Source organism: Coffea eugenioides, chromosome 4, assembly GCF_003713205.1.
Source record: "Coffea eugenioides isolate CCC68of chromosome 4, Ceug_1.0, whole genome shotgun sequence".
Lineage (NCBI taxonomy): Eukaryota > Viridiplantae > Streptophyta > Magnoliopsida > Gentianales > Rubiaceae > Coffea > Coffea eugenioides.
Genome location: NC_040038.1, coordinates 42870182 through 42895165, shown reverse-complemented (window position 1 = coordinate 42895165; position 24984 = coordinate 42870182). Strand labels below are relative to the sequence as shown.

Sequence of the window (24984 nt, the reverse complement as noted above, 5' to 3'; positions counted from 1 at the left end):
TGTAATTAAGAGATCTCGAATTATACTTTAAAAAATGTTATAAAAAAACTGCTTTGGTCTATTTATTAATGTGCCAGTTGGAAGTCAATTAGCTACAAGTTTTAGCTTGTTTGGTGACTCTGCAGTCGTTTTGTGTTCAATGTTCAAGCTGTAATGCAATTGTGGTTTTGTGTAAATTACACATAACTCCCTATAGTTTTACCTATTGGCACATGTCTTCTCTAATGTTTCAAAATATCCATTTTATGCTCATATAGTTTCAAGAAGAGTGAAAATTTGATGAAAAATAGCCTATGTAACTTCGTTCATTGAAATATCAGTACTACCCTTACTTAAATACTAAATCGAACAATGACCTCACCATCATGTATTAAAAATAGGAAGATTATGTGGATAAAAACGAAAATTACAGGGGGTGATCATAGGGATTAAATAGATATTATAATTCCATCACATGTACTTTTGAAGCTCTTCTAGTTCAATCAAAGTAACCAATGGTACATTTCGTCTATTTGTTACTTTACATAAACTACAGGAAAGTTATATAGTTATTTTGAAACCTTAAAAGGATCATCCGGCATTGTATAAAATCACATGTGGATTTATATGTAATTTACCCTTAAATTATCATATTCCAGTAGATGTTTACAACCACCCTCAAATGCATAGTAGAGGTGATTTTGATCTTTAGCAATAACATTGGAACAAATTGTTAGAATTATTTTCAGATTTGGGTTTCCACTGATTATATTTGTTTTGTTAAAATGGGTTAAATGAAAACCAATAAAACTCTCTAATAGCATGATCTACTACATATGGGGCCTAGTCATATCTTAGTCATATATTTGATGTGATAGTAAAGTATAGAACCTGTAATTCATATTAGGATTATTTAAATGAGAGGTCCTACCATAGTTATAAAAGGTTAGGTCTCTCTCAACAATAGCATCATTTTGTTAGACCAGTTTACCCTATCATATAGAACTTGGAGAGAGACGAAGTCACCTATGTCAGACACACACATCACAATGTGTCAACCAAGCTTCTTGTGCATCTCTCAATCTCTTGTTTAATCTTTGAAGAATGATAAGCATTTTATCTTATAATTGTATTCAAATATCTAATATTGAGTTATTGGAAAATCCTACACAAATCTCCAAGCAATTTGGACAAACAAAATAACTTTTAAAGGAGTTTTGAATTTTGATACCGAGGAGGTTCTGAGTTCAAATTTTCCTTATCTCTCTTTACTTCTCAATTTTCCTTTCTCTCTCTTCATTTCTTAAGCCCCATCATTCTTTTATTTAAAAAATTAAAATATAAAGTACCCACTAATTAGCTTATCCATCTGAATCATTTTTCTCGACAAGGTTGGTCAGCAAGGTACAACATTTAGAAACCTAGTACTCCTTCGAGACTGCAGCTTATTGTTGGTACTGATTAGTGTCATCGGTCACTGGAAGGACCAAATGGTGTTGCAATCAAGAATAAATTATTTTTCCTTTGAACGGTTAATCCCTCGGGTTCTTCCATGTCTAGATCAGCCGGCTCCATTCCATCAGGTAACTTCCAGTCAAAATGGTAAAGCAAATGGGCTAATGGAAGCTCCATATTGGCTAGACCAAATGTTATCCCGGGGCACATTCTCCTTCCTAACCCGAATGGGAAATATCCATGTTGAGATCCAAAGTAATCAATTGATTTATGATCGAACCGCTCTGGTTTAAAGTTCTCAGCATCATCCCAGTATTCAGGGTCTCTCCCAATTGCCCAAGCATTAACTATTATTTGGGTTTTGTCGGGTATTGTATATCCACTGACCACTCGCTTTTCCATGCTTACTTAATCTTGGGATTATAGGAGTAGGTGGGTGAAGCCTTAAAGTTTCATGTATGACCATTTTGAGGTACTTCAACTTTTCCATATCGGCCTCCTCGATTGTCCTTTTTCCCTCACAGATTTGTCTACTTCGTCTTGTGCCTTTGCCATTAGGTTTGGTTGCCTCATCAATTCTGACATGGCCCATTGGACTGTTACTGATGAATTATCAGTTCCGGCATTGAAAATATCCTGGAGCAAATAATTTAACAGGTGCTTCGAACTTAGCCAAAAACGGAGTTACATAAGCAAAAGATGATGATCTATTCATTATACTTACTAGAAGGAGAGCTTTGATGTTTCTAGTTGTGATTGGAACTTGGAGGTTGCCACTTTCCTGCAGTCGAAGCAGAACATCAATAATATCTTCATCTTCCGACTCAGCATTCCCCACTTTCCCATTTTCGCGGTTGGCTTGATGCTGTTTGATGACCTCGTCCAGAATATCATCCATTTCATGGTGCATCATTTTCCATTTACGTTTCTTGTGCATCCCTGATAGGCCCAAAAGCATGATACGATTTTGGCCTACCCCTGTCTTGGGCTCGGGTACTTTGTGTCTTACAATCTACCTTTCTGTTTCTCTGTTTCGCAAGCATCCAAGGCCCGTATGGTCTGGCCTCTGGCACCCCCCACACCTCCTTCCGGTGATCTTCCCCAGCCTCAGGACCCTTCTCTGTTCCCTTCACACCTCCCACATAGGAATTCATGTGGTAGGCGGCAGCAATATGACCATGGTGGCTACAATCGAAGCAGATCTCATCCAAGCCTTTATATTCTATAGCTTGTAAATCTTTATTCACCCAGATGAAAGGTATTAGTAGTTTTTTCAGATCCACTTCCACACAAATCCTTGCATATTTGCCTCTAGCTACCTCCAACGTCTGGCAGTCCACTTTGACTGCCTTGCCCAACACATTACCAATTTTCATAAGGAAATCTTCAACATAATATTCAATCGGTAACCCCGGCAACCTGACCCAAGCTAGAGTAGTCTTTATGTTTGTTTCTGCTGGTCGAAAATCTGGCTTCCATTTGCTTACGGTTACATAGTTCCCCTGGAACATCCATGGTCCTCTCTCCAAAACCTTATGATAGTCCTCTTTCTTCAGGAACTTGGAGAGGAAGCAACCATTTTCCAGATCTATTATCTCAAAATGCTGATCTAGGCTCCATATCTCTCTCAACTTCGTTTCTAGAACTCGTAATTGACTTTCCATCCTAGCATTTTGACCACCAGGCTCTTCCTCCAAGGTTTCCAAAAATCAGAGATCTCCTCCTTCCTGGGCTTCACTCTAGGGAAATTCGAGGCTGCAATTTCTGCCTCCTTTGCTAGATCCTCTTCTTCCTCCAGACTTTCATCAGCAGCTTCCATGTCCTCTTCAGAACCATCATAAAAATCATTCTTACTTGGTTTCTCCTTGAGGGCTTATGCGAATGACTTTCCTGACTAGGGCAATATAGGAGGAAAGGGAGATGGGATGTGACGGCCTTCCCCCTTTTTCTAATCTAGGGCTCGAATTGGGAATAAATTCCTCAGAAGATCGATGCTTGAACTTCTTTGGTTCACATCGGACGCTGCCTTCAATAAGCCTCGTGGCGGGTTCTCTTGACTAATCTGGGTTGCTCAACTCTTCGTCCGTCGATTTCCAAGGTTGTTTTCATCGGAAACTAGTTGGGAACGTTGCTGGCATTAGACGGCACTCATTCTCTTCTAGTGTTACTTTTACCGCTCTGAGAAACCAAATCCGTATTAAAAGCCAGCATGATGTGGCTTCAAAAAATCTTTCTTGGATAACGATTACTCAAAATCATGCCAATAGATAATTAATACTAGCAAGTATGTATTGGTTATCTTTCTTGAAGATTCTATCGTCCCTGTGAGTAAAAATGGAATCATTGTAAAAATTTTAGTCTAGCCCCAAAATTCAAGTGAAGAAACAGAGGATATTTTTTTAGAAAATTTTTGTTTTGAGTCACTTGTGACTTGTACGACAGATACAAATTAAACAATAGTTCTTCTATAATTAAATGATGTTCCACCTCCTAAATGAGTAACGGGGTTTCCAAGAAAAAAGTCGAACAAAATTTTCTATGGAAAAAGGTTTTTCCAATTCAAAAGATTCATGCCAAACATAAGAATGAAATGAACAAGTCGGAAAGGTCTTCCATTTGAATCAGTTCTTTGTGTAATGTTTTAATTAATAAAAACACATAATATAGTGATTTTATATCTAAATATTGCACCAGTTATAAAATTTATATTATAAGGTGAATTATTTAATTAATTTAATAATCACTTTAATAATTTAATGAGTTATTGTACATGTTTTGCAGTAGATACAGTCTTATTAAGTAGACATAATCTGGTTGCAACTGTAGGCTGCATGTATTATAATGAGCTCGAATAATAGTTTTCCTCATTCAGCTTTCAGAAACCGAAGGTCATTGCAATGGTTTGATAGCATGTAAACTTGAGAAGTCACTTCTATTAACTAATAAGTGTGCCTGTGCCTGACGTTCTATGACACTCAACTAATGTCTTTCGCATGGATGTCTAGTTTGTGGATTGATCTCTTCAAGGTCTAGATATTAGATAAGACCTCAGATTTATTTTTTGACAAGTGCCTTTGTCTATTGTAATATAGAAGAAGTGAGAGCTAAGAGTCGTCTAGGGAGAGTTTAAGTTGGGGAGTGAGCAGATGGTGTGATCACTTTAGGTAGCTCAAAGCTCTGATTGGTTTTGTTGCTCATTAATATTTGAATTTTATATCCTTAGCTACTTTGCTTGTTTGTTGCCCTATGAACTTACATATTACCATCCTATGGGTTGGAATTTTGCTTGCTTTGTACTAGTTAGTTTCTCATAATTCCTCATTTGAAACAAGCTTAATTCTATTCTTCTTTAGTTAAAGAAAATAATATCAAAATGGAGATAAAGTTTTTCGACCTGATAAAATGGATACTACATATGGATAGTAGTGTTCTGATATTTATTAAAGCTATAGCTTGAAGGTCTCAATGGTATGCCCTGGAAATATCTGACTAAGGCTTCCAAAGAAGGAATCTTGGGATGGGTTGAGTTGAATGAGCTGTTTTGTGTAGCAAGATAAAGCAAAAGAGGGAGAAAAGGGATTTGTTTTTAAGTACTTCAAGCAATTTGACCCATGGAAACTCTTTGTGGTATCACTTAAGGGAAATTGCAGAGCCACTCACCGCTAGACAATTACAAGCCTCCAAGATTTAGGGGTTTAAGTCATTAATAGTGATGTTAAGGACCTGTGAATGGAATTTTAGTAAATATTTGGCTGAATAGAATTTATTTTGTAATATCATGAATTGGACCAGGTGGCTTGTTATTGATTCTCTCATGCTTATTTATTCTCCTGACTCCTCATGTTCTTATTTGCTGGTGGAATGTGTGTGTCTATTTACGTAGAACATAAGTGTACTAGAACTTGAGTTTCTAAGAGATAGACCTAGTTTCTTTTGCATGGATGCCCGGGCGTCAGATTTATATTTTAAGGATTGGATGAAATTTCAATCTTTATTTTTGATTAGTACCTTTGTTTAAAGGAATAGTGAACTACTGAATCCTGGTGAGAGCAAAGAAGGCATTCAATTTTCGTCCAAGGATGGGTTAGGTAGGCCCATGAAAAACTGGTACAATTGCTGTAGGTGTAGGACTGAATCTTGACTTAATCTTGTTAGGATCCAGGTGCAGAATTATCTTCAATTTTTACACTGAACTCTATAAATATGGCAACTAATTAAGCTTAAGCAAAGGCAATTAAAAAATGAATAATTCATCCATAATTAGTGCCATCGATTTGAATATTTTGCCAGAAAACGTCTCCTCAACTTTGCAAAAAAATACTTTCATTGATTTAAATCATCTTCCAGAAACAACACGCTCACGTTCTTGAGAAGCAGATACATAGCCATCTTCTTTTGGTAGAGTATTTAAATCCAATAATGGTCTCACCGATTTGAACTTGGGCTGAAAATATTCTTGCACTTGAGAAAAAGTAGATTCATGCTCTTCAGTTGTAGGAGCAAAACTATCTTCTTGTGATGGAACATTCACGTCAATTGAAGACTTCACCGATTTCAACTTGGGCAAAAAAATCCTCTGCATTTCAAAGACATCTTGTGCACATTCTTGACTAGTTGAGATGAGATCATATTCTTTTGTTGGTGTTTCATCAGAAAAATTGTGAGAATATGGATGGTTTTTCAAATTTTCACTCATGATTTTGTAAATAATGATGGCATTATTTGTTTCCCTCCTGATATAAATAAATTTCAAAGAATAACAAAGATAGACTTTTCATTTATCTATGTATTGGAAAAACTCAATGTATTCAATGTAGTGGGTTAGTATTTAATAACAATGTATTAATAACAAGATATTTAATAAGGGTATTTTAGACAATTTGAAAGATTACTACATTCCTTAATGGGAAAGTGGACTACAATTTAGGACAGACGAAAAAGAAAAACAAGACTAACAAAACGGAACAGAGGGAGTACAATATTTAATGTGGTTTGGTTTCACCATTGAGCTTACGTCCATGGAGAGAAACCCGTTCTTTATTATGAGAGGAAAATCCTATACAAGAATATAACTTGAACCCAAACTTAACTCTTGTATACTATTTCTCATCTTCCAAGAATCCTCTCTCACTACCCCATGTATAAGGTTACATGTCGCCTCTAGTGTGCCTTTGTGTGTCACCTGTGTAGTATGCCAATCTATCTATTTATAGGGAACATTATAAGGCCAAAACCTAAATAACAATAGGAAACCAATTCTAATTTCTAAACTTATACAAAATAGAAAATAACTTCTAATTCTAAACTAAATAGAATATTTCTTGACTATTACTTCAAGTAACTAAAACTAATTAGAAAATTAGTTACTTCCATATAAAACAAGAAACCTATATAAAAGAAATTAAACTAATTTCCTAACAAATCTCTACCTTGGCGAAAATTTCTTTCAGCAACTATTTGTTTTCAACTATCAAATAATTTGGTACCGAACTACACACCCGAATCAATACAGTCTTGAAACCAAATTGATTCAATCGGCAAATGAACATGTGTAGTTACCCCGAGTCCAACCTCCAGTTGACTCGTGAGAAGGTGTCTTGATTCACCATCTCCTTTTGCAGGATTTCTTCTCACTACCACTTTCAATCGGGAATCTCCTTCTGTGAGATCGAACTCTAACCATTTAGGCAACCAAATGGTAAAATTACCATACTTCTTCCCATCCTCAGGACTGTCTCGTCATGTGTGATTTTCAAGACTCCACCTAAAACGAAAAATACGTAATTGTCAAAGTCTTCTAGCGCATGGAAATTAGATCTCTTTGTTTCTTTGGGACACGTGTCACACCACCAAAAGAATATAACCAAAATCTAAAATTTACCGGGATGAAATATCAACCGTTAGAGGTGTGAGAAAGTCTCCACCAATTCATGTCCAAAATCAACATTGGACTCCACCTTTTTCTTGACCCTTGAATCACCTGACTAGATTCACCATTAAATATCTTCATACTTTTCGCGTTCCCATCCTTTACCATCAATACTTTTTTGTCAACCCATTGAAAATAAGGATATCACTCATTAAATTGTTCAATTGGTAACAACCACCAACCCACTTAATTTCAATAGTTAACCAAGATCCAACCATGAACAACAAATCTCTTGATCCAACCATTCAGTTTGTTGGGATCTAAGTGTTTGTGAGCAGTCCAGTCTCGCAACCAAACTATGATACCACTTGTTAGGATCCAGGCGCGGAATAAACAATTATTGAGATATCAAGTGCACAACAATTTAATGGTAAACAAACTACAAGCATGAAAGATAAATGACACACAATATTTAACATGGTTCGACTCTACTATTGAGCCTACGTCCACAGAGAGAAACCCCTTCTTTATTATGAGAGGAAACCTCTATATAAGAATACAATTTGAATTCAAACCCAACCCTTGTATACCATCTTTTATTTCCCAAGGAGAAACATTTCGAGAGAGTCTACCAAAAAACTTAATATATAAATCAGGAACCCAATTCTGATTCAAAAACTTAAGCTATTAGGTCTTAGTCCCTTACTTACATATTAACCGTTCTTTATCCATCTCTCGAACCAATGTAGAATACAACCCTTTACTCATGAATCTAACAAATCTTTTCCTTCATGAGTAATCCCCACATTAAACCCAAATTTACAAACCTTTTTTCGAGCCCACTTTAATACTCAATGCAAGCCCACCTTTATCACCAATGTCACCTCTTCTCCCAAACATGAACCCACTCTTCTTCAACATCCAAACTGTATTCTGGACCCCTGCCAACTCTTGGCTCTATCTTCCACCAACTGGACCCCCTGCCAAACCCATGGCACACTTGGTCCAACAGGAGCCAAACTCTTTAGCACTTTGGTCCACTACCAAGAAGAGAAGTTTCATCGGTTCAATTCCAAAAAGAATTCACTTGCCCATGAGTAACCCAGTCTCACAACCTGAAGTTCTGATACCAATTTGATCGGGGAGAAACACTTCGAAAGAGTCCACCAAAGAGTCTAATATGTAAGTTAGGAACACAACTCTGACCCAAAAGCTTAAGCTATTAGGTCTTAGATCCTTACCTACATATTAACCGCTCTTTTTCTATCTCCCGGATCAATGTGGGATACAATCCTTTACTCATGTACCTAACAAATCTTGGGAAAAAAGACATTTCACACTGATCTAGATTCTGAAATATGGATAACCTACACCTGGAATTGACCGGCCTGAGTTGTGGATTGACTTTATTTTGGTTCCGTAAACTAGGTTGCCATATGATTGTCGAAGAGAATTTTGAGTGAGACCTTTAGATTTGGCACTAATAAGGTGATAATCTAGAATCTGAAGTGATTTGGGTCAACTTGAGTATTGTCACATTGTCACAAGGGTTGACATATGCAGATTGAATTGATTTTAGACTGTAGTGATAGGATTCATCAATGCGAGGTATGTGTTTTGAAATGGATCAATGTTGCTTAGTAAGCTTTTATTTTCCTTCCATTATTTGGGGCACTTCATGTAGCAATTTTTAAATTGTGTTAGTAACTACCATATAAATAAATAAATACAAAACAAAACGTCACCAAAATTTATATATTTATAATAAGATTCTTATGGAAATATTTCAAAGTGAACACCCATTTTTTAAATTTTTTTTTAACAAATGATCATAATTTTAATTATTTGCACAAACATAGTATGTCTGCCTTGACACAAGTACCTCTAATAGATGGAGCTATCTTAAAGTGCAAAGGGCTCTGTTAGTTTTGTCAATCAAATGTGAATGTGTCATTTCTGGGCCTTCAGGCATCCTATTTCAGTGGAATCCAAGAGGATGCTTGTTACATTTGGAACTCGCCCACTAAATCTCAAAGCAACCTTTTCTATGTTCTACGTTTTCGTGTTATAATGATTCCAGGGATTGAGTATTTTCTTACCCAAATAAAATTAAAATAAAAAAGGGATTGAGACTTTCACCTTTCTAAGATTTTTCCTTTTTATTTTTTTAGTGTGATTTAGGTATTCAGTGGCATCAGATTGGACAAATGTATTAGGCAACATACGATTAGTCCAAAGATTGGGGAAACACATGAAACACTCATATCAAACTTCATCATCATTATTAGAACTTAAAACCGTTGATTAGCAGATTTGGCAATTACAACATGCAGAGAGGGAGTTTCAGTGATTTATCTATAGAAGACCATTATGAAATTTCTTATATTTTTCAAATTTGTTAATAATTACAGACAATATCTAGCGATTGCAACATACACATAGAAGGGAGCTGTAGTGATTTATCTATTAGAAGATAATTATGAAATTTCTATAAATTTGTTGTTAACAAATACATTGTACATCTGTAATTTCGAGTGCATGTTTAATCTATCATTAGGACAGTGATGTAATTGCTAGTGGATATTTAACCCGCCAAATTATAGATCTGCCAAATTGTAGATCTATAATTTCTAGTACATGTTTATCCTGCTATTAAGGTAGTGATATAATTTCAAATGCACGTTTAACATACCATTAGATTATAGATGTGTAATTTCTAGTTCATGTTTAACCTGCTATTAGGATAGTGATGTAAATCAAATCGTACAACCCCAACCCCTTAGGTGAATTTTAGGTGATATTTTTGTTTTTTTGGATAAGTGAGAAGATTTAAACTCAAAACCTCTTACTTATGACCCCTCTTACCTTGTGACCCAATCTAACCCTCCCCGGATTTTAAGTGAATTTGTTTTGTTACATTAATGTAAACATCTATCAAAAGATAATCTCACTTTGACTTTATTTGATGGCAAACAATGTCAACGGAAAATTATCAGATAATGGGAAAGCAAATCTCTTAAGAAAATCCGCTAAGAGTAATTGATATACAAAAATATCAAACAATTATGCCATAAATTATTCTAGGTACAAAGACGCTATGGTGCATTGTTTGAGGTTTCACCAGCCTTCTCCCTCGGACTACTGGGCACCAATTAATCATTTCCAATTCTCCCGATATTAATTAGTTTCAATTGTTATTTGCCTGCAAAATCAAATGGTGCCACAAAAAAAATTAGTGAAATTCAAAAAGCTAGCCATTGTCACTTCTGCAGTCCCAAGAGTAAGATTAAACCTTGTAAATCTCCCTTGTGCTATGGTAAATTTGTATTTTCTTTGCCCGCAAAATCAAATAGTGCATAGGAAAAATTAGTGAAATTTAAGGGCTAGACATTGTCAAATTTGCCGTGCAAAAAGTTAGATAAAACAAACCTTGTGAAAAGGAAAACCAACAGAAAAAGAAGTTCAAACCAAAAAAAAAAAAAAAACAGAGAGAGAGACACACACACACACTCAGAAAAAGTTCAACACGTTTGGAAACTATTATTTGGAAAAAAAACTCCTTATTTGTTAAATACATTTTTCAACCATCTTTTTATTGTTCATCGATCACCAAAAAATGCTATTGTAATAAAACAACAACAACAACAAAAAAAAAGCAGAGAATAAATGCAATAATGTATTTGATGGTTGTACGTACCTCTATGAGAAGAGTCTTCCACATAAGATCGCACCAAAGACAATAGCACCAAACCATATATTTGATACAAATCTGTAGAGTGCCAAGAGAATAACAAACTTAATTAACATATTATAAAGATACATTTTATTTATTTATCACATATATGTGGCAAGTGTAGACTTTTGATGGAGTGTGGCGTGTCTCTAGTCCTTGTTTCTGGAAATGATTAAGGTTCCATTTGGTTGGAAGCAATACATTTATACCAAAAAGTACTTTAGATGAAGAATCAGAGTTGTTCAAAGGATTTTGTAATTATTTCCTTGTTTATTTTTATTTCAACAATCCTAAGATCTATGATTAACATATGATAATAGGGAAATCAAATGATATACCTAAATAAACACACAAGCCTTGGTCTAATGGAATGAACGAGTGCATTGGTTAGATAATAGCATCATAGTTGAAACATTAATTGTAAAAATGCAAACAATGGTTCTATATACGATGCTATAAAATGCTAGAACAATGGTGGGGAATTTCAGTTTTTAAAACAAAATGTTCCATGCCAACGGATATTTGAGCATATGTCTTGTGCAGGAAACTTGTTGGATTCACCTTGAAGCCCTAATCCATGAGCACTACCAAGAATAGGTTAAGGATAATGAAATTAATACAACTAAATTTCCTGCCCCTCCAAAAGTACAACCTTATCCTCCTTGAACCTTAGTAAAATTAACGTTGCTGCTTATCACACAAAAACACTGTGTTGGTATGTTCTATGCAGCCGAAAGAGAGAATAATGTGTTGAAGATGTATATTCCTTTGCCTAAGAGGATGAGCCCAGTATAATTTGCTGAGGGCAATAATTACGCAAAAAACAAATAAGCAGAGAATTCGAACTTTATTTTCTTGACATAAATACTCACTTTCTGGAGCAATCAGCAGGATTTGATAAGTCAACATCCCAAATTTGCCAAGCAAGATGACCAGAAGCAGCAGCCAACAATCCATAGAATGGCCATCCTGCCACACTTGAAATTAAATAGGGAAATGGAACAGAAAAATATGAATGAAGAAAAATGGAGAATTCGAGTAATTCTATCTAATGTTGTCTTTGGGATACCATCTGTGATCTAACATCAAGGTTAGCAATTATAATATGTATTATGCAGGAAATAGTGGAATTCTCAGAGACAAAAATAGCTTGTGAAAACAGGGAGAGATGTTTGAGGCTAGTTTTTGTATTGTACAAGTAGTTTAGGCAAACGACGGCAAGAATTAAGACCATGTGCATAAACGTTGTACCCTTTTTTTTTTATTACGCTACACAAGTCAGAGTTACATCCATTGCTTCGCTTTATTGATCCATCAATCAGAATCTCCCAAAAAAAAAAAACAAACAAAACAAAAAAGAAACAGGTGTCATTGAGCTAATCTAGGTAATTATGCTTATAGAGAGTTTTCTTGAAATATTAATTATAGTTATAAATTTGAAGAACGGTTATGTTAAAGAATTCTCGGGTAAAGACAGATGTATTTGGAGTTGTTTTTGATATATTGTTTGGATATGGTATTTTTGAAGTTATTTTTGAAATACACATATACTGTAGTATTTGGAATGTGAAAAACAGTTTTTCAAAAACAGACCCAAAAACAAGGAATCCAAACGGAGCCAGAATAAGTAGAAGTAAATACCAATATTAGCATTAAATCCCGTTAGAGCAAGACCAGCAATGGATGCCGCTGCAAAACCAGAAATCCATAGTTTTGTTGAATCACCAAATAGCAAAGCTGTAGACTTGATGCCCACCTTCACATCATCTTCTTTGTCCTGCAGCAATCATGTTGGAGAATCCCTCTTATTTGGTTAGCGAAAGCAGAAAAAAGTTCCACGTTAATTTTTCTTTTCATAGTTCGTAAATAGATAGAATACCAAATTAGAAGAAGAATCCCTCTACCTGATGTGCATATATTGTATCAAATTCCAGAGTCCAAAAGAAGAAGGCAAGGACGAGTGGGAAGACAATCGCAGGATCAAGACTTCCTTTAACAGCAGCCCATGAGTATGCTGCGCCCCAACTGACCGTCAGACCCAGGTAGGCTTGAGGCTGCAGTAAAATATTTGCATGTTGGCAATGAGGCTAAGTATGAATTTAGACTTGCATGTTGGAATTAAGGCTAAGTATGACAAAAGTTCATCGGGATGAGGTTAGAAAGTCATGGGAATAGTATATGATAAAGAGTTAATTACAAAATGCTCCCATGAAGGTTGGACTTACTTGCACTTTGCCTCCCGAAATCCTAATAATTTGCGCTTTCCACAGAGAAGAATATTCCATTTTGACTGTTAAAATGTTTGGACAATCCTACCCTTCGAATAACCTCAACTTCTTTTGCTTCCATAAAAATTAAGAACCTTTTTATTTTATTAATTATTTATATATTTTTTCTATTTTTAGCTATAAAAAATTTTCCTCTCTTTTATAGGGCAAATATTTTATTTTATTTTCAATTTTTATGTATATATTAACTTGCATTTTGTACCTAATTCTTTTTTTTACAAAGTTTTTCACTCGGAAAGTTCTTTCCATCCTTTATATATAGAAGTCTTTTCATTTTTCTTGAACATTACATATATATTAGGTTTGCCAATTGTCAATATATTTCTCATTCATTTTCTACTTTAAGTCTTTTCAATTTTCATAATTTTATTTTTATTTCATCTATCTATGCTACTATATGTCTTTCATTCATCATGCAATTAGGATTGTCAATGGCATGGGGTTGACTCAAGTTCAGCCTGTTTGACCCGAATTGAGCTTTATGTATTGTTAGGATGAACAAAGTTTGGACCTAAATATTAGACTTAATTTAATTGTGAACTGAGTTTGGATTTTAGTAGGCTCTAGGCCAGGGTAATTATTTATATAAATATGTGTTTTATATACAAATTAATGTGTATAATTTAGTAGTAGTATACTATAATGTACACAAATTATATGTGAACTATCACATATAACTAGAACTTAAGATAATAAAAGTGTACATGATTACAAGGCAGCAAAAGTGTAGGAGCCATAGATTATAGATATAATACCCAATATGTTATTCTCTTCATGAGCGGGTAAGTAAAGATCCACGGCAAAGATGAAACCCATAATAGACGGCTGCATATAAATAAAAGAGACAAATTTAAAACTAAAATTTGAAGATGCATCACCAAACTGAAAATAAATAAATGAAGGAAAAAAAAAATGACTTAAATACTTAGAGAAGCATCGTGTACACTAAAATTCTGACTTATGAAATACTAAATTTGGAAAAGGATATAATTATTAACTCAATAAGGTTCAGACACATTCCATTTGCTATGGTTCACAGCACAGCCCAGTTTATGTTTTTTCCCCATCTAAACACAAAAGATAAAGATATGAGAAAAACTTTGTCGAATTCCTCTCATATATGGAGAGGTTATTTAGTAGTCCAAATATCAAACCTGATTAGGGTGTGGTTGCAAATATAATTAACCTAACACGATAAGTATTAGACAGCTGTTATTGCTGAAGGTGGCGATTTGCACATTTATAAGTTGATACCTGCAAATATCCTATGAACTTGACGAATGGTTCAATTGAGAAATGTTATTAAGCAGTGCTTATTAGTCAAATTTTGTGTTTACGAGTTCATTGTACTGAAATTAAAATTTGAATGAGACTCATTCAACATGTTAACAATTGTTATGAGGTGATTTTGCACTCCTTTGAATGCCTAAAAGCCTCCATATTCCCTTTTTTATTTGAAGTTTTTGAGCTATCTGTGTCTATCAAAAACTTTCAAAGTCTACTATTTTTGAGCCTCACCTGATCTTAGTTCAATTCATTGAACCTTTAGAGCTTCGGCTGTAAATTCACATTATATATTGAGGATGTTTGTGATCTATGATTGTACATCCACATCCACAAATTAATGTGACTAGGATAGGAGAGCAAAGCAAAGGTGGCACAAACCTTAGTTTGTTTACTGCGAAAAGAACACCATAACCGAGTAGCAATTGAATGGCAAGGAAAAGAAGTGCTTGAAATCCCGCTATTGCGCCAGAGGCAAGCGGCCTTCCTTTGGTTCGCTCAACCTGGTGGAACAAATACTAGTCTTTATCATATTACAAAATACAAATAACTACACCCCTTACTCAGCTCTATGTTTCTTTTGGGGAGGGGGCGACAAAGTTAATAAATGTAAGGTATTTAAAAGGCTTACAAAGTGTTTTCACTATAAAACCTTGGCCATGATACAATTTTTCACTAAACCTTGTGAGAGAATCATGAGTTCGGATCTGGTCTATTTTATGTGATCCATGCTCAAATATATATCCAAATCAAAATCCTAATCAAACCTATATCCTTTTTTAAACCTATATCTATATATGAGAAACTTTGGAGGAGGTTTAAACACATGCAAACTTAAATGTTAAATATAAATAAAAAGTTAAAAGCAAATACAGTTATTTGACAATAGTTCATGCTTTGAGTTTATAATAAGGGTGGGACTAAATCCATATCTCTTCAGTCTAAATCTGCACCCCTAACATTAAGATGACAATAAAGTCCATAGGAGTTTGATTAAAAAAAATTTTCAATATAAAAACTTGTCTTTCATATAACAAGATATGTTTAAAAAATTAATTATAAATTTTAATTAATTGAAATTGTTTGATACCATCATCCTAATTATTGATCCTCTAGTGTTTTCTAAAATTATACTTCAATCAACTTTGAAATGCAACGTGCCAAAAAGGTAAAAATATTTCATTAACACAATTAAGAAAAATCTCGCATCTCCTCTTGCATGATAAAAAAGAGATAAAAGCATTCTCTCCACCAAATAAGAGAGGAAAACAAATAAATGCCATCAAAGTGAATAAAAAAATGTCAGAAATTTTAAGACCATTCATAATGATGTAAAATTTAAATCCAAATTAGCAGCATCTATTTTCACAAAGAAAAGGTTAGTTTTTTTTTTTTATTGAAAAAGTATCTACCAAGTCCCATAAATGCTATGGACTTTTTGGTCAACTCGATTAGAAGGGTGTGAATTTAGATTGTGAAGGTGTGGATTATAATTATTGCACTCAACAATCTTGGATGGTGATTGTGTTGTTTGGCAATGGTAATTGGACTGTATTTTTGTTACGTTTGTCTTTATAGTTATTAAATTTAACTTTTAATTGCATATTAAGAAATACTCATATGTACTCATTAAGTATCTAAATCCATGAGGGTCCGATTCTGAATTTTTTTTTTTGGTCCGAAACCATCAAAGTCTGAATTTTGGTACAAGCAGTGATAAATTTAGTGGGTCATTGGCATGCCTAGGCAAGGGGTCTCCCTTGGGCAATGACCAAAGGGAAAATATTGAAATTAAATATCCTTTACAATAAAGTTAAGGATAAACAGCCATTACTCCTTTTTCTTTTGTGCTTCTAACTTTATTGACTAATCTATTAACCAAAAAAAAAATATATATATATTAACCAAATAGTGCCAAGTGCTGACTTAAGTTCTGAATTTGTCTAAGTTTAATTCCTCGATGGTGCATTAGCTAGGGGTGGGCGCAGGTCGAGTACTCATCCACCATTTGGCTGATCCGACTCATATCTTGCGGGTTAATTATTTTCTGATTCTTACCGGCCCCACATATCAGTGAGTACTCGATTATAAGGTATCCGCTGAGATAGGGTCGGGTCAATGGGTACCCGTTCCGCTCCACTTATCATTTAATTTTTTTAAAAAGTGATTTATACTAATTTAATTTTATATTTTGTACATTTATTTAAGATTTAATAAAGATTTTTGTCTCAAAAAAAGTCTCCCACCAAGAAACAAGCATGTGAAGAGAATACAATATAAAGAAAAAAATTAAAAGAATTCAAAATCAATAAAAATTTGAAATATATGTTCCACATTAATTAAAATCTTTTCTATAATAAACTATAGTTTCTCATATTTATAATACAATTTGTTCAATGAAATTACTTATTTATCTCTAAATTATTATTTTGTAGTATTATATATAAAAATTAAATAAAAAATATATATTTATATGCGGGGGTATCGGGTACCCTCGGATTTTTAATTATGTGATTCTAACTTGCTTCGCATTTTAACAGGTACCCGACCTTCTTTTGATTCGATCAAATAATACAAATCGGGTATTCTAATTTTTGGATCGGATCGGATCAGATCGGATATGATTGGTTTTCGAGTTAGCGGATAATTTTGTCCAACCCTAGCATTAGTTGCCCCTGCACTTCGAGATTGATGTAGTCAGAAGACAAGGATATTTAATTCTAGTGAAAAATGTATACCACTTGCATCCACCATGGTGGACTAGGTTTAATATTTTTTCTTAGGAATACTTTCAGAAACCTGAAAATTACACATACCTCCCCTAGAACATAGGTTTGGATTTCACCTTGATGATGTAAGACCAAAAAAGTATATGAATGCCCAAAATTGCCCTCATCTAAATTTCTTTAATATGAATAATCATTCAAAATTTTTAAAAGTCAAGAATACACTTGTATACTACCAAAATTTTGAGTTTTATTGCTTAGCCAATGTCTTGATGTTTTTCAGCCACATGGTTTTCTACATCCACCTAAGTTTTCAAACTCTTATCACATTTTCTTCTTCTAAACAAACTCTTTGTTTTGGATGCCAAAATCCACCGTCGTAATTCTTACCTTCATAATCTTTATCTCTCTATAGGTTTCTTTCATATATTGCCAACCAAACCGTTAGTAATAAAACTCACAATCCTTACCTTTTTCCCACTCAAACAGCCAAGTTCTCAGTCACCAAAATTCTTCTAACCTCTACTCTCAACATTTGGGTTGGTTATCCTAAATTAGCCCACATTTTTTCCTCTAAATTGACACGATTTTGTTGAGAACAAGTTTGATGTCTATTAAGAGAAACCAAGTAAAACATCCACAAAGTGCAAGTTTGGGGTAGTAATTTTAGTACAGTCTATCAAATTATACTTTCCCGTAATCCAGTAGTTTTTTTATACTCAATGACATGAACAATTGGGTTGTTGGCAGTGATGATTGCTTTGATCATCAACAACAACAATAGCATGACAATAGGATTAGAGAGATAAAGGCTTTTCATGGGTTTTCTATGTGAAAATTTTAGATTTCCACTTTTAATGGGTTTTTTGTTTGAAACTTTTAGATTTTCATTCTATTTCAATTCATGGATAGAATTACCAATGTTGTAATGAATAGGGTAGCAAAATAGAAAAGAGTTACAAGTTTAGGATTAGCATTTAGGAGATTGGGAATTCAAGAGACACTTTAAGAAGGGTGGTGGAGATGGTGATGGCAGGTTGACGATAAAGAAGGAGACATCTACCTTGATTAGCATATCTGAGTAATAGAAGGTTACAATTTAATGATCATAGTTGAAACGGTTTGGCCACAATATATGGCTTGGTCAAGAAGAATTATTTTTTTTTTCATTTCCCTTTTTTTTGTTATCATTTCCCTTTTTTTATCAATGGCTTATCTTTTAAAAAATTATGAAGGTTATTATAGTCATTGTCTATCATCAAAGAATATAAGTGTAATATTAAAAATCTCAAGGGAGCTCAGTAAAATCGTCAGAAACCTTAGGGGAGATTTTTGAAATTATCCTTTTTTCTTACCCAACTTATTACCCCAAATATTACATTAAGAAAAATTAATAATAAATAAATGAACTGTTATCTTTATTAATTAATGAAAATTCCCTTATCTTTTACAGATCCCAGTCATAACTCCCCATCTAATTGAAGTGTCGTGTAAGGCACATGATTAAAAACGTTCAAGGTAACCCATATTTAGGCTATCAATTTTGAATTGAATAAAAAAAAAAAGAAAAGCTTGAAAGAAATTTTCAATTGAACGATTTAGATCTAGACGAGCTGAAGTGCGTAGATTTGAAACATGAATTGTGCTTTGCGAAAATGAGAGATCCTCAGTTAGAACTTAGAACCCTTCTACTTATGCTAAAAAAAAAGATGCCTTATGGCCCTTGATTCGTTTGACAACGTCAACTTTACACATATCCCAACCCAAAAAAAAAAAAAAGAACAAAACAAAGTACAAACAAATAAAATAGAGTCAAGTAATCAAATGAAAAGAAATCATCACCTGCGAATCGAAATCCTTATCAAAGTAATCGTTGATGTTGCATGCAATATTTCTTGACATGAAAGAGACCAAGAAAAAGAATGCTAACATCTTCAGATCAGGAAGCGTGCCGGCATTCGCCGTGAATGCAAGCGACCACATACATGGCCATGCAAATAAAAACGTCCCAGCTGGCTTGTCCAAGCGGACTAGGTAGGCGTAAGGCCGAGCTTGTTCAGGAAAAATTGCTTCAATCCAAGAAGAAGGAACGGGTTGTCCTCCTTCGCCTCGCTCTAATGACTTCGCTGAGGCTGAAAAATGCGGGTCTCGGATAGGTAAGTTGGAGCAGCCTCTGCCAAGGAATTTTATATGTTTAACAACCGAACAACGGCGGAAGGTGGCTGAGCTGTTTTCCAGTACTGTGTAAGGGCTGATTTTGGAGTTTGATTTGACTGGTTTCAGGGAGGATTTGGGGAGATCAGCTAAGGAGGGGCGACGTTGATGGTTCAAGCCGGAGATGAAATGAACACCACTGTGAGAGGAAGCCATAAGCTTGGATGCTTGGGCCATTTTCTTCCCGCTTGGAGTCGAGCTTGTGTTGTGACTGCTTACCATATATACTGTCATCAAATAAATATATAAATAAATACGAATAATCTAGCTACATAAAAGTTGGCTACCTGTGAACTTACATGGACTAACAGTCTGTAATTTTTTTATTATTGTTATTATTTTTGAAACAGTTAGATAGACTCGGCCAACGATGAATCAACACATTAAGGTCTTGTTCTCAATTGGTTTTCAAGGCTTGATTTTAAAATTATTTTTATTTTATTGGCCATAAATTGAACCAAATTGATGAGAATTGGTCATCACATACCGCCGCCCCCCCCCCCCCCACCCCATCTCATCATTCAATAAAAAAGAAGGATAAGTTGGAGTATTCCATTAGCACGCACACACAAGACTGAGAGGAAGTCAACTTGCAAAGAGATGAATGTGTTTTCTCCAAGAACAGAGGCTAAGAGGGACAGGAGAAGATGCACTGAGAGAGCAACCAGAGATGAAGACTGTTTTGCCGACGTCAGGCCGTGAACAAGTAGGCTGCCAAAACCCAATTTTATTTTATTTTTAGACGATAACTATTGTATAACCTATTTATCCTAAATTAGAGGGGAGAGGAGCCTAAAGAGGCTTTTTGTGGTAGGAACTAATAGGTGCACAGACCTACTATTGCTATAATTTTAAACTTTACTATTACGACAAATTGACTCTCCTAAGTTTAGAGTCCTGAGTCCGTCACTGCTTAATTAAGGGATGAATATCATGGCTACTCCTCTTTCATCTAACTCAAATACCAACTAAATTTCACAAATTTGTTAGAAATTATCTTGAGAAATACTTGAACACTACAATCTAACAAATCCGCACAAACAATACAAATATATGCATGAATTAAAGGTCACAACCCGAACGTACATGAGGCCCTTTTTTTCAAATGATAGGGTGTTAATTGTTAGCAATTTTATTGTTAATTTTTTCCTTTTTTCATGCCAAATATTATTTTAATTGTTAACATATACTTATATTTGGCATCTGGACTCAATTTCAGGAAGTGGAGCAGAAAAGAGAGATCTTCTTACAACAAATAATCCACACGTGGGAAGTTTCTAAAGAAAATACAAGCTAGGTTCCACGGGTGTATTTGTACTGAAATTGATGATTATAGTGGACTCCTCTGTTTTGATAATTGCAGAGGAATTGATGATTGTGCTGGAATTAATTGGGATGATGTTTTCTTTCATTATCTAACGGGGACCACGTAGAAAGTTTGTCCTTATTGTGGGAGATATACTCATTAGCCAAGATGTTGGCTTTGATGATTGTAACTATTCCATTTGCATTTGCTTCCTACGTAACTAGTTCTCATATAGAACTAGTGCAGAGGACATTAGATGATGTTTAGCTCTCTACGGGAGAGAATAGAGGAGTTCTTCCTTTCCTTGTTTGTAGTGTGCAATTTTGGTTCAAAGAGTCTACGGAGACTCAAGTTTCTTTCTAAATTCTTAGTTAGTTATTTATGTCTTTGATTCCAACTAAATTACGTGGGAATTTTCTTATGAGGCGTGGCTAATTTTCTCCTCTAGTCAAGGATCAACGTGAAGACGCAGTCCCAAATATCTGTGAGATCTAATTAATTTTACGTGTTCCTTAATTTGTTAATATTTGCATGTTTTCTATTTTAATTTCCATGGGATTATTTTGTTAATTGGATATCAAGGGCCCGATGTGCAATTTGACTTATTAATTTCCTGTCAAATTAATCAATTAAATCCGTAATTGTTTAATTGGTTAATATAAGTGGCAACTAGTATTTGCACATACTAGGGGAACATGCAATCTGATTTAAATAACCCTCGTAGCGTGTTATTAATTTGGGTTAGGCTTTTCTAGTTTTTAAAGCAATTAGGAAATTAATTCCTATGGTCGTACCTAGGAGTATTTCCTGGTTAGGGGTAATCAACGGTCGTACCTTGGTTATCAATAAATTAAGGAAAAGCTGATCGTTAGAGATTATCGGCGACTATAACTAGCCTATTAATTAAATTAAATGAACCCCTGTGGATCAATGATCGGATGAATGGACTGTGTCTGCGTAGTTGTATCCTTAGCTAGAATTTATTTATCATTTATTTAATTGCTATTTACAATTGTATTAATTAATTATTTATTTTTGGTTAAATTATTTAATTATTTTTAGTTAAATTGTTTAATTATTTTTAGTTTATTTCTGATAAAAATCCCCCGTATCCCGAACTTGAAAAGAATCGAATTTTTCCCAATCCCTGTGGATTTGACCATACTCACTACTATACACAGAAAATTTATTTTTCTCGAGTAGGTATTTATTATTGCACAGGCTCGACACCTGTCATCAAACTAAAAAAGGAACATGGTAGTGCTCAAACAAAGGATTGTACCAGGCAACTAATCTTAGATCCAAAAACAGATTTGTACTTGCATGCACTCTAAATCTTAGATCTAGTTTTTGACGTATCTATGACGTCATTTCTGATTTGACCCGAATCGGTTGGACCCATTGACCTCTAATTCTGAGCTTCACCGACTCGCTTCTCGGTTCGAGTTTCAAAGCATAATAGGGACTCGGTACTGAGTACCTTGTGAATTCGGAGATTCTTTATTGAGCAACGACTTCATTTTTTCTTGGTCTAATCTCTTGAATTGAATATTGGAAAGAGTAATAAGCTGCAAGGCCACACAGCATCATCACCCAAGCATAAAATAAAACCGGTTGAAGATTGAATATGGAGTCAGAATCTGATTGTTTCTTGCTAGTACAACATTATTTGTCATCATCAAGATTTTCAAATCTTCAAATCATGCCAATTGACAATGAATAAAATGTAGAAATAGTTGTCTTTATTCATTAAATACTATAATTTTCGGCCATAACAAACCCGATGCACATGCAATGGGTAGAAAATAATACAGTAAAAGAAGAGAGAAAGGAAGAAGCCAGCTACACGCACGCAACTTAATGTGTGGCGACAGTCGACCAACAAATCAAGCATTTGTATATATAGATTACTTCAAGTGAAATAGCAACGAATAGAGCCTCGTAATTTGTTCAGATTTCTCAAAATGGAGCTTCAGTTATTTCCTTTTCTCTTGAGCTCCCTTAATCTGTTCCTTCTCTTCTCCTTCATGTTTTTGCTACTTAAAATTTGGAAGAAAGGAAGATCTAATAAAATAACTCCAACACTACCACCAGGTCCTCCAAAGCTGCCACTCATTGGAAACATGCACAACTTGGCCGGTCGACAACTTCCGCACCAAATTCTCAGGGAATTGGCCAGAAAATATGGACCACTCATGCACATCCAGCTTGGTCAAGTGTCTGCAGTGGTTGTGTCATCAGCCAAGATGGCCAAAGAGATTTTAGTAACTCATGATCCTGCCTTTGCTACAAGGCCCGAGAGTCTAGCCACCAAAACCATCTGGTATAAACGGGACGATTTGGCATTTGGCTTTTATGGAGACTTTGTCAAGCAAATGCGCAAAATATGTGTGACGGAGCTTCTTAGTGGGAAGAACGTCCGGTCCTTTACATTTATTCGACAGGACGAAAATTCAAAACTTATCAGCACAATTCGATCTGCTCAAGGGAGGCCAGTCAATGTAACTAAGATGATTTTGGCCTATTCAAGTTCAATGGCTTGTAAAGCCGCATTTGTTAGAGTATGCAAGAATAAAGAAACCATGCTCAAGCAATTGACAACATCAGTTGCCATAGCGGGAGGCTTCAATTTGGCAGATTTTTTCCCTTCACTGGAAATTTTGCCTATTAGCACTGGGTTGAAACGTAAATGGAAAAAGATGCACCATGAATGGATGATATTGATAAGTGACTAATTTACGTAATAATTGTATGATATTTTATATTATTTTTAGTCACTTTAGTTATATTATTGGTAGAATATGAATCATTTTGGCTATAATTGGTGAAAAATGCTTTTAAGTGATTAAATGAGGTTTTTATCATTTTTTACTTGGATTTTGTGTATTTTGACAGTTTTGACACATTTTCGTATTTCGGCTATAACTTGAGCTACAATGATCGGATTAAGATGATTCTTGAACCAATTTGAAGATAAGAGATAGATCTACAACTTTGATGAAGACATCTAAATCCAGTTTGAAGGTTTTCCAGGTCAAAATGCCGAATTACAATAGCAAATTTCTACTGGTCGAAACTGGAACAGGGCAATGAGCAGGTAAGGGTATTTCGGTCATTTCTCCGCCTACACAGATTCAAATGAGATGATTCTTGATGCATTGGAAAGCTAACTCAAAGGGCTACAAGTTTTATGTTTTGGTCAAGAGCTAAATCAGCTTTTAGCATCAAGAAAAGTTCAGTGGAAGTTGATGCAAAATCGGAGCAGAGCTGGAAATTGAACCAGAAGTGACCAAATGGTCACTGTAGCAATCCGGCCGGAATTTGGCCGGATTTGTGGCCGGATTCCTGGCCGGATTGTGGTCAGAAAAGGCTGCTCTGTACGCGTAAAACTCAATTTCACCCCCACCAACTCACATTGGATGCTAGACATGTGAGAGACATTACCAGCTGTAAGGAGAAAGTGTAAAGCTTCATTCCTTGACCATTTTCATCATAAAATAGTCAAATTCATTGTAAGAGAGAGGGAGAGACATACGGGAGAAGCTTGGAGTGCAGAGATGTAGCTCTTGCATTTTCTGAGTAGTAGCAGTAGGTTAGTATAGAGTAGAGTGTTATCCATTGTTGTTTATTAGCTAGATGAAGAAGAAGATGGAGGATGAAGAAGGCAAGGAGATGAACTCATGTGACAAGGGTTACATTCCTTCCAAACTCTTTATCTTTTGTACTTGATTCCAAGTTTGGTTAATATACAAGTTTTGGATTTTGTGTTCAATATGTGTCTCTAAAGTTTATGCCTTGGGTTTGGTTGAACTTTCTATAATTGTTAGTGTTTATTATTTGGTTATTTGACTGCTATGATTTGAGCAAGTTATTTAGCACTTTAGCTCTTGAAATCATGATTAATCTGGTACCATTAATTGTGATTATCTAAGGTGTTGTTTCTGCAATGAAAATTGAGATTTAACACTAGTTCAAGAAGTGCTAAACATAGGAAGTACACTCACGAAAGTAGAGGTGCACTTATGTGGTTTTTAGTGATTCATTTCATGTAATTTCATTGAAGAAATGAACTTGTAGCTAATTTCATAACCATGAAAATAGGTATGGATTAGTTATGAGTATAATTGATT

General features: G+C 34.8%; 4 protein-coding genes across 4 annotated transcripts; 1 reads left to right on the top strand and 3 right to left on the bottom strand.

Moving 5' to 3' along the window:
• Positions 1-1446: 1446 nt before the first annotated feature.
• Positions 1447-1836, bottom strand: LOC113769429 (premnaspirodiene oxygenase-like). The gene has a single exon (XM_027313875.1). The coding sequence runs from the start codon at positions 1834-1836 to the stop codon at positions 1447-1449; it is 390 nt and encodes a 129-aa protein (XP_027169676.1).
• Positions 1837-1911: 75 nt separating this feature from the next.
• Positions 1912-2332, bottom strand: LOC113769428 (cytochrome P450 71D8-like). Its single transcript, XM_027313874.1, has 2 exons — positions 2159-2332; positions 1912-2070 (listed from the first exon to the last, which is right to left on the bottom strand). Exons 1-2 carry the CDS (start codon positions 2330-2332, stop codon positions 1912-1914), a joined length of 333 nt encoding a protein of 110 aa, XP_027169675.1.
• An 8670-nt stretch (positions 2333-11002) lies between these two features.
• Positions 11003-19725, bottom strand: LOC113769427 (4-hydroxybenzoate geranyltransferase 2-like). Its single transcript, XM_027313873.1, has 7 exons — positions 19177-19725; positions 14990-15111; positions 14080-14149; positions 12941-13090; positions 12678-12813; positions 11909-12005; positions 11003-11072 (listed from the first exon to the last, which is right to left on the bottom strand). Exons 1-7 carry the CDS (start codon positions 19723-19725, stop codon positions 11003-11005), a joined length of 1194 nt encoding a protein of 397 aa, XP_027169674.1.
• Positions 19726-22977: 3252 nt separating this feature from the next.
• LOC113769426 (premnaspirodiene oxygenase-like) lies at positions 22978-23589 on the top strand. The gene has a single exon (XM_027313872.1). The coding sequence runs from the start codon at positions 22978-22980 to the stop codon at positions 23587-23589; it is 612 nt and encodes a 203-aa protein (XP_027169673.1).
• Positions 23590-24984: the final 1395 nt, after the last annotated feature.

Excerpts from the sequence above, each read along its gene's own strand:
- LOC113769426 (XM_027313872.1), top strand. The coding sequence starts at position 22,978 with ATGCACAACTTGGCCGGTCGACAACTTCCGCACCAAATTCTCAGGGAA.
- LOC113769428 (XM_027313874.1), bottom strand. The coding sequence starts at position 2,332 with ATGGATGATATTCTGGACGAGGTCATCAAACAGCATCAAGCCAACCGC. Across the intron at positions 2,071-2,158 it reads ACATCAAAGCTCTCCTTCTA|GATATTTTCAATGCCGGAAC; the intron begins GTAAGTATAATG and ends TATTTGCTCCAG.
- LOC113769429 (XM_027313875.1), bottom strand. The coding sequence starts at position 1,836 with ATGGAAAAGCGAGTGGTCAGTGGATATACAATACCCGACAAAACCCAA.
- LOC113769427 (XM_027313873.1), bottom strand. The coding sequence starts at position 19,725 with ATGGCCCAAGCATCCAAGCTTATGGCTTCCTCTCACAGTGGTGTTCAT. Across the intron at positions 14,150-14,989 it reads TTCGCAGTAAACAAACTAAG|CCGTCTATTATGGGTTTCAT; the intron begins GTTTGTGCCACC and ends ATTTATATGCAG. Across the intron at positions 11,073-11,908 it reads CCTGCTGATTGCTCCAGAAA|ATTTGTATCAAATATATGGT; the intron begins GTGAGTATTTAT and ends GGCACTCTACAG.